The sequence below is a fragment of the Rousettus aegyptiacus genome, unplaced genomic scaffold (genome assembly GCF_014176215.1).
Source record: "Rousettus aegyptiacus isolate mRouAeg1 unplaced genomic scaffold, mRouAeg1.p scaffold_m13_p_5, whole genome shotgun sequence".
NCBI classification, from domain to species: domain Eukaryota; kingdom Metazoa; phylum Chordata; class Mammalia; order Chiroptera; family Pteropodidae; genus Rousettus; species Rousettus aegyptiacus.
The window spans coordinates 77,480,459-77,498,072 of NW_023416308.1; the positions used below are offsets into that span (position 1 = coordinate 77,480,459).

Genomic DNA, 17,614 nt, shown 5'->3' on the forward strand with positions numbered 1-17,614 from the left:
CATAGTTGTATAAAGAGTTGCAGTCTTCGACTTCTAAAAAACATTACAAATTGGTTTCGTCTGTCTAAAAAACCAATGACAGTACATAGAACAAATACTGATTTTGTTTTTTAATCTAATAACTTTAATCATGGAAATTTAACCCTAGGACTTCATTAAACTATAAATAAAATAATGTTTGTTAAGTATTCACACACGTAAAAGCCAAGCCTTGGAAACAACTTATGTCCAACATTAAGTTGTAAAAATTGTGATACATCAGTATGGTGGATTAAGTAGTTATTAAAAATAATGACAATGTGGTTCACTGTAGAAACAAAGTATCTTTGATTTAATTTAATGAGTAAAGATTCCATAATTAAAAATATTATACATATTAAGGATAGAAAAGGAGGCAGAATAAAAATAATAAAAATGGCTGTTAAAGAATCCTTATACATTTATTATTTACATTTAATACTCAATACATTAAAGTAAAAATTGAAAGAAAAAAAGATCACCCAGTTAGTCTTATTTTCTTTCAAAGTGCAAGAACAAAGATATCATTAGTCACAGAGAATTTAGGGTATACACAAGAAACAATGATCTACAACTGTACACAGTAAAAAGAAAAAAAAAAAATCCATACTATCTACAATGGACCTTGACTGATGAAGAAACCTTTTTGCAAGGTAACTTAAATATTTCCAAAAATACTGATAAAAAATCAAATCACACTTAAGTCATTTTAGAAATATACTTTTTTCCTTTATAAATGTTTAAGGGTAAAGCCAAAATACAATTAAGATAATATATATTAAAGGATTGCCATAAACAAAATGTTCTGAAGTTTTTAAAAAACACAAGAGTGGCAGCAACAACAACAAGAAACCAAGAACAGACAGCTAAAGCTAAATTTATTAAAGAGGGGTAGATCCACCTTAGTCAAATTATGCTTTCTTAAACTCAGTTGTATTCATTAAATACTAAAACACTGTATATGTTGATGCTTATGTGAGAGTGCAAATTTGCTCAGGATTGTGAAAACCAGAGATGTCAATTTAAAGATCAAATAGTAAATCATCTGTATTCGAAAAGTTCCTAAACCCATTTTAAGATTACAGGCAACAAAAAAATATATAAAAATATCTTTTGGTACACAGTGCCACACAATAACAGCACAGTGTTAATCTTTGGACTATTTGAGGAGACTCAAGAAAACCCGGATCTTTTTAAAGAACCCTAATATTCATTGATTAGTTTGTGACCTGACAGCCAATTAACCGTTAGAAAAAGCTGACCCACACCAGCTGATCCCATCCTTTCACAAGTACAGGTAACCAACTCCACTTCGGTTTCCTCAAAAGAATAAAAACATCCTTTAACAAATCCAAAGATAATCTAAAAAGTGTGAAGATATTATTATTTTAAATATGAAATCTTATGTTAACTGCATTACTTAAAAATACAGAAAAAAGAGCTAATATGTTGGCAAAAATAAGTTAAGAGAACAAGCAAGCATAAGCACTAGTTAAACTACCGCTAATATTATTATATTCAAGTCTGGTCACAATAATTGAAAACACACTTAATAACTACATCATGACCAAATAATTAAAGGGATAAGAAAATGTATAAAAAATCAAGCCTTCTGAAAACAGAAGAAGCTGATGATACTTTATCTGGAAGACTGACCAAAGGGGTGTGACAAAGAAACTGCAACAGATTGGTTTTACTCAGCTTTAGGAGGTAAAAATAGAACCACTAGTGGAAATACTATGGAGGCAGGTTTTGGTTTCTAAACAACCTGAAAAAAACAATGGACTGGACTGATCTGTACAAAAGCTACCCTAACTGATGTTTTTAATACAAGCAAGGGACTCCCACAATATGAGTGGACTCTCAAACTCTGAAGCACCATCCAACTAAGATTCTGCAATGCAAAAAAATCTGTAAATTTTAAAAGTCAATACAACGCTTTTAAATGGGCAGTAGTTACATTAATGCATGCAGCTGTAATATTAAATTCTTTGGTCAGGAACTTTTAATTAGCTTTGAAAAACAATGGGATTATTAAAAACCATTATGAAAGCTATCCAAGTAAAAATGGCAAGTTACAATATTTATGCTACATCCATTTACTGAAAACAATCACAAATAAAGACAAGAAATAAAAATGGAAATATTTTTAATGACAAAGCTAATTCTAATGTTCACACAGAGATCAATTAGAATTCTAACTCACTTCTGCTTCCTCCAAAGACTTACTTAAAATCTATGGTTAAAAAATATTAAAATATATATAACCCACAATGACAAAGAATGAGAATGTAGCAAAAGAACAGATGAGAAAATATTTAAAAATTCCAGGGAAGAGAAGTGGACATAGGAGTGATAAAGCACGATGGAGCAAACAATATAGCTTAGATTATACTCAAAGGGGATTATAGCCAAAACAAAGCATGTATGCCCTGGAGAATTCCAGAAAGGTTAGGGATTCTAGAATATCAAGTTTGATGAAGTGAGACTGAAAATAGAAGAGAAGAATCAATGCAAAGTATATTACAAAATAACTACACCCTGTCATCCTCCTAAGCCCTGATGCTCAAGAGATAGGCCAAAATATCAGTGTGCCTCTGATGAAACCCAGTTAACATATGGAAAGAACAAAGACAACTAATTTGAGTGTTTACATCATCTCAGAGCTAACACTTAGATAATAGTTGTTTCCTGCATTAAAGTGAAATCTACTGATAAACAACCTCTACCCAAACACACAAGTATCCACTGAGCCTTATATTGTTTTATTCTTAAATGTAAATGGAAAGAATCACCATGCATTAAAGAGTAAGATCAAATAAAAAATAATCCTGATGATTTAAGGAAAAGAACCTGTATAAACACCTGAATCAGCTTTAGCATAAAAAATTTTCAATGTCAATTAACAAATTCAGTTTCAAGAAAAAACTATATCTTAGAACCAGATGCTTGAAAAAAAAAAAGAACTCTGAGAGAACAAGAATTCTTATAAATTAAAAAATCTAAAATGCTGAGACAACCAAAAATCTCCTAGAAAGCGGAAATACAGTGGGGGTGGGAACCCCAAAGATTTATGACAGAAAAGGTCTAAGCAAATCACTGAAATTTTAGCACGAGGAACAATCCTAAATGCTTTTGAGAGTGGGGGAAAAAAGTCTCAAGCATAAGAAAGACATTAGGCTGCTCATCAGTAATGGTTAATACAAGAAAGAATATAGTAAAAGTTCTGAGGGTAAACTATTTGCAAACCAGAATTCCATACCATTAAAGTGTGAGGAACAAATGAAGATATTTTCAGATCTGTAAGTAGTCAAAGTTTACCTTACATATACACTTTACTTGAAAATACATTCAAGAAAATTCAAGAAATATCCAGGACACAGTAGTTCCCACTGAGTAGACCTGAAGGGACTATCCTAGAGCAATGCTGAAGGTTTAGGGAATAATGAGTTCATACGGCTACAAGACAGCAAGATCAAAGAATGATGGATTTAGGGTAAAGAATTATGATACTATCCTTAAGAATTTAGACTAGTTTAGGAAGCCGATACAGGCTGGTAATGCAAAGGGAAAAAAAAAGAATCAGAAATTCCAGGAAAAGCTGTATAACAAAGGTGTACTTGGCTGAGCAGCAATGTTTTCATAGCTATAAGAAAATGCTGTGTTCACTTGCAACTTTTATACTTTAACCAAAGAAGACAGTAATAACTGTAGGACAGAACATGTTATCAACTTCATCAACATAAAAATATAAAGATGGCAAAAGAAATGAGGGAAAGAGAAGGGTAAGGAAGGGCACTGATAGTCTTATTTGACTAAAGGGAGTCAAGAAATACTATCTCCTAGTTGACAGAAAAGAAAAAGTATATAAGGACACAATTCAAATTTGCAAAGGCTTCTCAAAATGTGGTACATGGATCATGACAGTACAGAAGATGAATTTAAACTTCTGTCTATCTATGGTACTCTATGCCAGGTGATATCAATTTTCTTTTATGGTAGAACATAGTTTCCTTTAAAAAAGATAAGTTAAGAAGTAAGTTAATCTTAAATTAGAAATAATAATAAAGGAGGCAGGCAGGTTTCACAAAAACTGGGAAGGGGTATTCAAATAAATGAAGTATAAAAAACACTTCAATAGATAAAACTAAACTTAGGAAAATTAGTTACTTTGGGAGAAGTGAATAAAAAATATAGTGTGATAAATAAACATAGGGTGATAAATGAGTTAAATTCTCATCTACCATTAGCAATTTAAATTTATTTAGATTTAATAAAGCAAAACACAGCAATATAAGTACATCATTTAGAAAGCCAAACTTAATTACATGTCAGATGAATTAAAGGCTGTAAAAAATAGTTTCTTTGGGGGAGTAGGCCTGGGAATGGGGAAGCACTAAATAATTATTCTTGTATGTATATATTGCTTTTGTAGGAATGAACAGAGGTGGAATAGAAAATGAGGTCAGCAAGTTAAGTATTAGCAAGAAATAAACTGAATAAAGCCTTCTAAAGTGACTGACACTTACCTACTGGGGCCTGGGGGGCTCCAAAGCCCAAAGTGGCTGTCGTGGTATTAAATCCAGGGGCCCCAAAGGCTCCTGTACCAAGAGGCCCTCCGATCTTAGGTTGGTTGTTCCCAAACAAAGATGCCTGTCCAGCACCAAGAGCTATGGAGACAAGAGGAAAGAAAAAAGCGCCACAGGAGATCCTTTGAATATTGTACCAGAGGTCAGTTACTTAAAAATATAATACATTTGGAAAGTTCATAATAACCACTCATGAGAACAAAAGAGCTAATACAGTAAATGCTAACTATATGCCAAACACTGTGCTGAGTACATTATATATATCACACGCAAAATAGTTGACTTCTCTGTTATTTCCCTAACTATAATGAGATAACACATAGCTTAGATATTTATCCTAAGATTAAAATGAATAAACACATATTAAGCATTTAGAAGATGTCTGATAGATATTAACACTCATTAAATATTAACTAGTATCATCTTATTTAATCTTCATAAGCCTAAAGTAGAAACTATTATCCCCATTTTACAGATGAGAAAATGGAGAGTTTAGTAATTATAATGAGCTCAATGTCACAAACACAGCAAATGATGAAATGGGGGTTCGGACCTCAGTGTACCTGACTATACAGCCAGGGCTCTTAATTGCTACTCTCTATAGTAAAACAGATCTTGAAATAATTAAAAAAGTCAATTCTCCTTAAGTTTCAATATTTGCAAATACTCAGCTGAACCTATCACAATGTCACCTTTTTGATTAACTAGAGGCTAATCAAAATAGTAAAAAGTAACACTTTCAAGTGTTCCATTATCTCATGAAAAGTAATTTAGACAAAAGCTTTTGTTTTATAAAAAGCTTTGTCATCAGGTTTCTAAATCGATTCAAGTTTCAGCATGAATCAGATTGGATGGAATAAGAACTTATTTTCACCAAAGGGAAACCCAATACAGAAACTTGTAATGTTTTAAAGCCTGATGAATCTTGAATAAGTTACTGGCATAAATTTTTAAGAAAATTTCCATTCCTTCCTCCTCAAAAAATTACTGGCAACTTGGAAGATCTGAAATTTCTTTTAACGTATCAATGTATCTTGACAGAGATATGGTTTACCAGGAAAATCAAGAAAATCACTTCAAAGATATACCTGGAGGTCAAAAATACCGAATGGGAACTGCTTTGAGATCACAACCAAAAAAAGGAAATAGCAAATTTATATCCAGAAAAATCCATACACTATAAATTAGTGAGGGTGACTACTGCATCAATAAGACAAAAATATAGCAATGGGATTATTTCACCTTAAAAAGTCCAACTTTGGAACAGGGAATAAATCCTAAGCCATTTGAATTTAGAGCAAATTCCAAGAAAAACTAAAATCGTATTACTCCTTCACAGGACATAGTTTACAGCCAGATTTCAGGATTCTTTATTTTTCCAGGTAGTAAACACCTCCTTGGCCCCAAACAAAAACTTAAATGAAACCCAAATATATAAAATGAATAAAAATTTCTGTTCTGAATGGGTGTCTATTTCTATCACTTCTGCAGCAGCCCTGGTAAAAAACCATAAAACCGTCTAAAAAAACCACTGTATATCAGTAACACACAAAAGAATAACAAAAGGTCCTATGAGGTTCACGTGATCTGGAAAGGATTTATCATAATTATCAATGGAAAAATACATATTTTATCCAGACCTGTCTTATATTATGCACATGATTTTTATGCTTAAAGGACTTACTAAGGACATTCTGATGTATGATAATGTTAATTTATGAAACGTGCTATAGTTATTAGTTGTAGGAATCATAAGGAAGCTAGCTATATGGGGGACACCATGGTAATAGTGACCCTAGAGACTCCAAAGATGCTGAAAGATAAAGTGAAAATGATTATATTGCTTTTGAGATCTTCTAATAATTGTTAGAATTCAGTTTTATCAATGGTATCTATCTCGGGGTAGATTTTTCTGTGTATATATTTGTGTCATAAATAACTTTACTACATGAATCCTTCAACTTATCACTTTGTAGAAAATTTTAAGAACTAAAATCTTACTATTATTCACTACCGAGAAAATGGCATACTACTGATAATGCTGACAGCTACTATCACTGTGAAGAAGAAACTGATACACTTATGATTTAATGAATATTCCTTAGTCTATTAGGAAAAAAGATCACACACCAAAGGATAAAATATTTGATACTAAGATTGATCACTTAAATCTAAGTGTAGTATCTCTATAGTCAATATTCATGAAGTATGCAAAGGCCCATATGACAGGGCAATTTACTCCTGCTGTGGTATGAATTTGAATTTCAACACTAAAAACAAGCTGCTGCACAGAAATACCCACTTAGCTAATGTACCCCCCAAAAACACAACCTAAAGCTACAATGTTATTCTACTTGAGATACCATGAAATGCAGAGTTCAGAAATGCAAATGTTTATGTACAGTAGTCTCCAGACATATCCCTCTCAAACCTAAGTCTGCTTTAGCAGATGTAATCATCAAAAGATTCCAATACTGTGAGCTTGGTGAGTCTCGCAATTCTTGGTTCCCTAAATGATCTGCTGCTAAGGTTGAGGGTATAAAATTCTTTATTAATTGTATTTGGCTTTTAGTTATAGGGACAAGACATGAATCAGGAATATATAGCAGTAATAAGAAAATCTTGGACTACAGAAGACATTGCTAATCACAACCTGCAAGACCCAAAAGCCGAAGAGGAGAGAATGACAATTTTGACACATAAAAATAAAACTTGATTAGTAAGATACTATAACCAAATTAAAGACTTGGTGGAAATACCTGTAACATCCAAGCCTTAGACTTACGGTTCATAAACTGCCTAGAGTCAAAACTACCCTTGAAAAAACCCTTAATTTGCCCATACCAAAGCTAATTTTTCCTCTAGGAATAGAAGAGAACATTGATGTCAGATAATATATTCTACTTATGTTTAGGGATCACATTGTACAAAAAAACAGAACTTTTTTAGTTTTTATTTCTTGCAAAATACATGCGGTAGAATTTGGTAAGTTAAAAAGCTCAAATGAAACCCTACCATACTACCAAAGAGACTTAATATCCACTCTCTCAAAAATAAATTAAGAAATAATAATCAAATATTATAAATAAGAAATTCAAAGATTCAAATGGCCAGTAAACATACATAAAGATGTCTGTTACCAGTAATCAGTGAAGTGCAAATGAGAATATACCAATTCCTACTATCATGCATGCAAACATGAAAAAGTCCAACGATATAAAAAGAGTATGGGAAAATGAGCACTTTCATACAATATGAGTAAAAATACAAACGGGAATTCTTTTCAGAAGGCAAATTGGCAAGACTGACCAAAATTCAAAATATGTGTATCTTCTGGCACAATTCCAATTCTAAGAATCAATCGTATATATTATTAACATATACAAAATTATGTAACAAAGATCTTTATTGTTGCAATGCTAATAATATCATATAACTTAAATGTCCATTAACAAGGAAAAGGAAATAAATTATGCTGTATGTATGAATTTTGGGGTTGTGTGTATATATGCACATGATGAAACACTAAACAGTTATATTTAAAGACTGAGTTAGATCTATACATACTGACCAAAAGAAAAAATATATGCCCAAAAGGTCATGGGAAATGAAAAGAACGAAATACAGAATACTACATATAAAGTAGCTGCTTTCGTTTTAAAACATGTGACTGACTGTAGCACACAATATGAAATACACTGATATATGTAACTGAAACAAAATTCAAATAAAACAATATTTAACCTTGCTTCATACAATAGATTTTTTCTCGATTCCAGTTCATTTTTTAAAAATGCTAATTGCAGCCTACTACATTAATATGATATCCAACTAATTAATGTATGTCATCATTTGGTTTACTCATGTAGAATATGGTTTCCTTTTAAGAACATAACGAAAAAGCCTATACAGAAAACACATATACATACAAACATATATATGTGTGTGAAGGCACATTTGAAAAATGTATATAAAAGGGTCTGACAAGATACATGCCAAACTTTCAATAGCTATTACTTCACATCTAAAAGGTGTAAGCTTTTCATGATACCTCTGTATTGTTAAATTCTTTTTAACTTGCACTTTTATTTTAAATAGAAAATAAAACATTTATAGGCTACAAAATGTGGTTCTATTAAAAAGAGACGGATGAATAATCAGCATAGGAGCAAAGACAATGGGTAACTCGACAGTGGAGGCAGAGACAATGGAAATAAATGGTCTGCAAGACTACACTCAGAGTCAGATGAATTTGGAAAGTAGGTTATTAACTATATGCTTAAACAACCTTGTTGAACTGTATATGCGGAAACACTTTTACAAACATTATCACCTTTCAATGTTTAAAACAGCTGGGCAGGTAGAGGGGTTGCTGTCTTCGAAAACACTGAAAAATTATCAATTGCAGGACTAGAGACAAAAGGCATGGCATTTCAGCTGTTTATCAAGGTAAAAAGAATTGAAAGGTATGCCTAGACCTTGCAAAAACTCAGTATTTAATTACTTCAGCAGGAGCACTTACTATTAGGGTAATAAAGCTTCCTTGATAAACAGTTCGTGGTCTCAAATACCTGTTACAAAGGTAATATAAGGGAACTGAAAGTTACTAATGTCACCAAATGAACAAGTCTCATATTAAATACTGAAAATCCCAGATAGACCACGATTATCAGAGGACAAACATTTTGTAGAAAGGGAACACAACCTCTAAGAGAAATGTGTCAATGTTTTAAAATCTGGTAAAGTGTAACTGCTGGGACTGTTTTATAAATCCTTCTGTGAAAATGAAAATCTAGACCTTTTATTTCTAGTCATGTGATCATGCACAAGTCTTAGGTTCCAGCAATTAGAGAGCCAAAATATATCACTTTCTAAATTTCATGGTACAGTTCCTTACCTGTTCCAAATCCCGCGCTAAGCCCAGTTCCCAGAGTCCCAGGCCCTGGTTTACTTCCGAAAAGACTATTCCCGCTGGTATTTGTGCCAAAACCTAGAAAGACAAAAGAATGAGTGGACTGTACTTTTAACAACTCTTTCCTGCACATGGGAATTTACAACAGTCTGACCCTAAGTTTTCCATTCTTTCAGTTATTATTTAGAAATTCTAAATGGTAGGCTAATTTAAATCTTTAAATTTAAATTTTGATGCCTGTAAATAGACCCTACAAGTCTTCCTATTAATAACATTTCAGGACTGAAAATTCAATTCAGTATAGGATAATATCCATTATTAAAAAGCAAAGTGATTGTGCTTGAGCTTGAGAAACATTCTCTTTGTAAGGCTCCAACCTACATTTTATGTTTAATTACTGGAAGGAAAACTGAGTCCCTTAAACTTTCACTAAAAAATAAGACAGTCAACGAAGATACTTTAATGAATCTAAAGGTTCTTGCTGAGAGGAAATTACCTATAAAAATCCCTACAGCAGCTTTTGTTTTCGAACAGACCTTATATGAATAATATGTGGCAGATCACACAAGGAGAGCTTTTAATTGTGTCATACTCAATTAGCTCACGGGAGTACTCAAGGACTCAGCCAGCTGATATTAAGGAAAGGTAATCTATGAATAACTTTTCTTGAATTCTATCATTACCAGAGATGATGGAGAGTTAAACAAACTATCCTTCCTCACAATGACCTATAATTCAGAAAAACCTTGATTCTCCTCTGAAGTCCAAAGATGTCCCCACAAAGATACATATATCACATGACTACTTCTCTTTTGTTCAGATATGTCTATATAGTTTCTGTACTCCTTTTGGAGCTCCCAACAAAAAAGCTAATAAATTTATCATTAATCCTTTTTGATAAGAGAAAAAAATCAATCATGGACGAGTAAACCCTGTTTGTGAAAAGTCTTTTTATAAGGCATCATGGCGGAGGGTGGGGGATGGGGTGAGGTAAAGGAAAGGCATCATGGAGAAGAACAAGTACAAAAGATTTACAGAACAAAGAGAGTATCTTGAACTATATGGCGATATCGCCAACTAAAAATATTATACTTTTGTTGTGCAAATATTTGAATTATTACCTCAATAAAAAGTTCAAGGAAAAAAATCAGAAGAATTTAATCAGTTTAAAAACATATTTCTAAAGTCATTTAAAAATCCAAGTAAGTAATCTGACTTAATCTTAATACATTTATTTCATACATTCATTAAATCTTTTCTTCAATCATGCTAATAGTTATGCCACAAAAATGAAGTACTGCCTACTCAAGCACAATCAATTTTTAAAAAGAAAAAACTAAAAAAATATACCCTGAGATCCTTTTTTTTGAGTTAAAATTTAACCGGAAAGGGTCATCCATGCCCATTATCAGCAGAAAACAAAATATTTGTGAACTACCTCAAACCCACAGGAGGGAAATAAATCCCAATTTACACTGTTTATACCACACACTTCCTCCGATTCTTACTGACAAAAGTTTATCACTCTTATTTCAAAACAATTTTTAAAATTAAGGGTAATTAATCAATGGTCAATTAATTTACGACAAAGGACCCAAGAATATACAATGGGGAAAGGACATTCTTTTCAATGACTGGTATTGGGAAACTGGACAGCCACATGCAAAAGAATCAAACTGGACCACTATCTTATACCATACATAAGAATGAACTCAAAACAGATTAAAGACTTGAACATAAGACCTGAAACCATCTAACTCCTATAAGACAACATAGGTAGTAAGCTCTTTGATATCTGTCTTGGTGATGATTCTTCTGATCTGACATCAAAAGCAAAGCAACGAAACCAAAAATAATCAAGTTGAGACTACATCAAACTAAAAAACTTCTGCTCAGCAGAGGAAATCATCAACAAAATGCAAAGGCAACCTAGAGAATGGGAGAATAGATTTGCAAATCATATATCTGACAAGAGGTTAATATCTAAAATATTAACAGCAAAACAATCAATCTGATGTAAAAATAAGCAGAGGATCTGATTAGACATTTTTCCAAAGACAACATACAGATGGCCAACAGGTACATGAAAAGGTGCTGATCATCATTAATCATTTGGGAAATGCAAATCAAAACCACCAAAAGGTATCACCTCATACCTGTTACAATGGCTATCATCGAAAAGTATCGGCAAGGATGTGCAAAACAGGGAATCCTTGTGCACTGTTGATGGAAATGTGTAGCGCAGCCACTATGAACATCAGTATGGAGGTTCCTCAAAAAATTAAAAATAGAACTACCACACAACCCAGCAATTCCACTTCTCGGTATTTATTCAAAGAAAATAAAACACCTAATTCGAAAAGAGATATGAACCCACATCTTCACGGCAGCATTATTTACAATAGCCAAGATATGAAACCAACCTAAGTGTCCACTGAGGGATGAATGAATAAAGAAAATGTGGTGTATGCATGTATATAATATATATGTAATAACCACATAAAATGAAATAGTATTCAGTTATAAGAAACAAGAAAATCTTGCCATTTACAGCAAGATTAACCTTGAGGGCATTACACTTAGTGAAATAAGTCAGGGAAAGACGATTACATATGATCTCACTTATATCTGGAATCTTAAAAAATAAAAAAACAAAAACGACAATAAAAAAAAACCTGTGCTCAGCTACAGAGAACAGATCAGTGGCTGCCAGAAGCAGGAGGTGGGTGATAGGTGAAATGGGTCAAGGAAGGGAGGGTGTCAAAAGGTACAAACTTTGTTACAAAATAAATAAGTCATGTGGATGTAATGTATGGCATGGTGACTACAGTTAATAATACTGTATGCATATCTGAAAGATGATAGAATAGATCATAAAAGTTCTCATCACAAAAAAAAAACTTTTGTAACTACGTACGGTGACTGGTATTAACTAGATTTACTATAGTGATCATTTCACAATGTATACAAATATCAAACGATTACATTACATACTTGAAACTAATGTTATATGTTAATTATACCTAAAAAAAAATTACAAATGTTTATGTATACAAACAGCTCCTTCTGTCCCAAAAGATTGTCAGCCTCTTTAAATTGTCGCTTACAAGCGTTGGCGACTTTCCTATAATTTCTCTCCTGAAACAAAACTCTTCTTCATTCAGAAATTCAGATACTCATATAGTCATTCAATCTCAAACTTGTCCCTGTCAGGAATATTTACCAACAAAATGAGCTGATGACTTTTGAGGATTTGGCAAGACCAACTGCAGCTGGTATCCCGACCTTTTAACTCTGTGGATTAATCATCATCAGGATAAAACACAATCCATTACTGGATAATGTGCAACTAACAATATCATAATGATGTTCCAAATCTTTGTATGACCTTATTCAATTTCCAGATTTGTTGTATGACTTATTTCTAAATCAGAAGGTTACCCCTGACCACAAAATCAAAGTGGAGAGCATCCCAGGAAAACAGGAACATTAAAGAAAGCCTTACTTAGATCTGGATCCATGAAGTAATAATGGAATGATAAGTTCACACAAGAGTAGAATAAAATTCACCACCCTGTAATTCCCATAAGACTTATAATTAAATGGAATCATTCCTCTCAAGGCCCTATTTATTTGTTAACTCAGTTAACAAACTTTTCATGAACAAACTACTCTATACCAGGTAGTAGGTCAACATTGGGGATAAAAAAAATTGACCAAATTCAGCACAAAAACTAGTGAGGCGTATTAGATATTGATGAGAACTTTCATTCAAACATCACTAAACATAAGTATAAACACACTCATAAAAAAATGCACCAAATTAGAAATCTGTAATCATGGAATAACAAAATATATTTTTGAAGTCCAGCCTACTTTATCAAGTACAGCCTACACAAGCATCCTGTCAGATAGTAATAACATTTAATTCTGACTATGAAGTGCTACAAAAAAAACATGCATTTTCAAAGGAAGCAAGAACTGGTTTTTGAGGGGGTTAACCAAATAATAGATATACAATGGTTTATGGCCCTCCAAAGGGTACATAAACTGATATATGATATATATGTACTATTAAAATATCATGGGTTTAGAAGATGAGTAAGAAAAAAATAGTCTACAATGGCTCCTTGGGGAAGAAAAAGTGATAGTGATTTAAAAAAAGGTTGATCAACAATAATTTAATGCTTAAGTATATTGGCCATCTTAATTTTATAAATGAAGTAAACAAAATAGGTGTCCATACCAACCAAGTCCACTGCCTCAAAACCATTCTTTCATAGAGTGAAATCAAAAAGATTATAGGTGGAACAATAATCATTACTAGGAGTGAGCCAGTAACTAACAAAAGGGTTTATAGAAATGAAATAGAATACATAAATTTAGAAATTGAAACCTGATAAGGACCTACCTTTCATGTTTCTGTGAAAACATATAACCTTCCAACAGATGCTTAATGTAATCTTTCTCGAGTACATTACAAGGTCATTTAAAAACTGATTTAAAAACAATGTAACTGCTGACCTATGGCAAATAACTGTCTTTGCACTCACCTCCGACTATATATCCAATACCTAAAGATGTATCTGGCAGATCAAACTCTTAAATATTCAAACTATTATTTCACTTGATGATAAAATACTTTCCACACTGTATTTACCACAAATTATGCTGACTTTGTTTGAAACTAATATTTCCATTAAACAGGTTTTAATTTTTCCAACATATTTCCAAAGAGTAGATTAGGATTTGTTATATAAATTATTGTTCGATCTTATCTGAATTTGCCAAATTTTAAAAAATGAACATGTACTTAAAAATGAAGCTTTTTCAACTATAAGAAAACTGAATAATCCCCCAAATCAGAAAGGCTTCAACTGTCAATAAGAATCACTGAATCTCAAAAAACAACAAAAAATTTTTTTAAAAGAATCTCATGTGTACAGTACACCTCCCAGTTTGAAACCTGGCCGAACAAAATGTGTTATGTCATCCAAATGCAGTTCATTTATGGTTTCTCATCTATTAGTAATATAAGACAAAGAAAATGTTTCCCGATTTTGAAAAAAATCTATTTCCATTAGAAACCAACTTTACACAAAGTATTGCTGCACGCTGATGAATGGCACATTTTATCTAAAGCAGAGAAAAGAATATGAATAAGGAAAGGCAATTTACATATCTCTAAGTATCTCAACCCATGTTCATGATTTTTAAACCTTTCCCTCTTGTACCTCACATCAAGCCCTGGCTTACCTGAGAATTTTAATATTCCCAATCATATGAATCAAGAGAATGATGTGTGGTATAGTCAGTGTAACTTTAAGAGAGCCAAACCTGCTTTTTATATGTACCAAAATTGGAAGTGTTTGTATTGGTTCCTAAAGTCAGGGTTGGTTTGTTACCAAAGAGCCCGCCACTGGTTGTACCAAATGAAGGAGCACTGGTTGTGCTGGTTCCAAATGTAGTAAGCTTGTTATTGCCAAACAGGGTCTAAAAAGAACAGAACACAGGAAAATTTTAAGTAGTATAACAGCACACACCAAACGGCAAATAGAGGTTACCTCAGGTATACTGGATTGGGTGTGGGGTAAGGAGAGATGTCATCACTTTTATGAAAAAGGTTGAAGGAGAATAAAAACTATCTGAAAAATAAATCGATCTGAGCAAGATAAACTTTATAAATACAGATGCTCCCAGCCTGAGAAATTAATGGAATCCCGTCAGCAAATATAAGATTTCAGTGAAGCAAAGAAGAAAATAACATGGGAATCAAATATTTTTTACCTGGTAACAGAAATGAATCATGCATCTAGTATCATTTATTTAATTTTCCAGTAGAAAGTTACAATAAAAAAATTTATACATGCTACAACATGAATAAACCTTTAAAATATCATGCAAAGTGAAAGAAATCAGTCACAAAAGACACCAAATTATGTGATTCCATTTATATGAAATGTCCAAAATAGGTAAATCCATAGACAGAAAGGATACCTGAGGTGACTGGAAGTAATGAGAAGTGGGTACAAATGAGTACAAGGTTTATTTTTAGGGTGATTAATATGTTCTAAAATTGACTGGTGATAGCTGCATATTCTGAGAATATACTAAAAACCACTGAATTGTAAACTTTAAAAGGGTAAATCGTATGGCATATGTGAATTATATCTCAATAGAGTTATGAAAATATAAAGACTTTCTGAAAAGCATTAAATAATTTTCTCAATTTCTCACTTGAATTGGCTACCCAAAGTTAAGAAGAACTGATTTCAATCTCTACAAACAAAGAATCACATGTTTTGTAGATTTTCCTTTTTTTTTGAAACCTCCCACAAGAGCATATTCAAAGCTTTTCATAACAGGTTCATAAAACAAATTGACTGTTTCATACTGATGCTCTCATCTAAAGTGGTAATATAAAATTTACTTCTGTTTTTACTTTGTTTTAAATATATAGCTGAATAGTAATTTTTTTTACTTAAATGACTTAACAAAGAAAATAACTCAGTTAAGCCTCCAGCAGAATGAGAATAGTGAGAATATCAACAACTTTGGCAACTTGACTGACACCAGAAATTTTTAATTCTCAAATATACCAACTTGTCACCCAAAACAGAGGTTAGAACTAGAAGTTAAAAATTACCTGATTTTAAGAGTGAAAGCATCTCAGTTTAGACTCAGCAATTTAATTGGGGTGATATTTTGCTATCAGAAGAAAACTGCACACAACAGCACTGAGCCAAAGAAGTTTAAAAGAGAACTTACTATCTGAAAATTAACCTATTAGAGTTACCTAGTTTTAATTTGCACCAAATAACTTTTAGTTACCATCAGTATCAAATCATATAATACACACAATAAAATACTTGAAAGACAGCCAAACCTTTCTAAGGACGTTCTTTAACAGATTTAGACACATCTTTATATAACAAACAAGTGTAAAAACCTACCGAACCTACAGCACCAAATCCAGTATTGGTCTGTCCAAAGAGACCTGTTCCTGTTCCAAATGCCGTCCCAGTGCTGGTGTTTGTAGCTGTCCCAAAAAGACCTCCAGGCTGAGAGGCTTGGGTTACACCAAATAAACCCTGCAAAAGGTAATCTAGATTAAAAGATATTCCACAACAGTTTTAAAAATCTTAGATTAATATATGTTGCCATTAAAAAAAACTTATGTGACAGGCACTATGCCAAACATTTCTTTTCTACACAATAGCCCTAAAAAGCATGGCCATTCTTCCAGAATTAAATAAAGCTCAAAGCAGTTAAAAATTTGCCTAATATGTCACAGCTCCTGAGTGACAGTATCAGAAATTCATATCTACATCTAAACCCACTGAGCTCCTAGGTCCTGAGCAACTAATAAGACTTTACACTAACTCTTGTGCTCCAAGAGATATCAGCATTGCAACACTGACAACAAAATATGATAGGGTGCTTCATTTTCAGAAAGTTCTGTCCAAAGAATCAACACTGAGGTGGGAAATATTTTCACTTATTGGAACTATGAATCCAATAAGTGAAAATAATCAAATTAATCTGGACAGAGGCAGGATTGTAATATTAAAAAGTTTTAATTTGACATGAGAAACTACAGTAAGTGAAGTTTGTGTCATCCAATGTTTAAGATATTTTATTGATGCATTAGTTAACAAAAGAAAAACACTGCACTGAAAGACTATTGCCGAACTAAGAAATCAATGTAGCATTTTTAAACACTATGTCAATTATGTCATTGAGACATAATTCACATACCATAAAATTTATCCATTTAAAATGAACTGACTATTCAGTGATTATTTGGTATGTTCAGAGTACAACCATCCTCAGTCTTCAAATTTAGAAACATTTTCATCCAAAAAGAAACCCTGGGCCCATTAGCAGTCACTCCCCATTCCTAGGTAACCAACTATTAATCTACTTTGTGTGTCCATGGATTTGTTCATTCTGAACATTTCATATAATGAAATCGTACAAAGTGTAATCTTTAGTGAGTAGCCTCATTTATTTAGCACATTTAAAAGGTCAATCCATGTTGTAACATGTATCGATCAGTACTTCATCCCATTTTATGGCTAAATAATATTTCACT

General features: G+C 32.5%; 1 protein-coding gene across 6 annotated transcripts in view; it reads right to left on the bottom strand.

Moving 5' to 3' along the window:
• NUP98 (nucleoporin 98 and 96 precursor) overlaps nt 1-17,614 on the bottom strand; it is an 84,594-nt gene that overhangs the window by 45,342 nt on the left and 21,638 nt on the right. For 2 of the 6 annotated variants that reach the window (XM_016157959.2, XM_016157960.2), the window contains exons 9-12: nt 16,473-16,610; nt 14,874-15,012; nt 9,505-9,597; nt 4,548-4,688 (exon numbers count right to left, since the gene is read on the bottom strand). In XM_016157959.2, coding sequence (XP_016013445.1) covers nt 4,548-4,688; nt 9,505-9,597; nt 14,874-15,012; nt 16,473-16,610 — 511 coding nt within the window. The remainder of the gene's footprint in view (nt 1-4,547; nt 4,689-9,504; nt 9,598-14,873; nt 15,013-16,472; nt 16,611-17,614) is intronic. The other 4 variants (XM_016157963.2, XM_016157961.2, XM_016157965.2 and 1 more) reach the window with 4 other exon arrangements.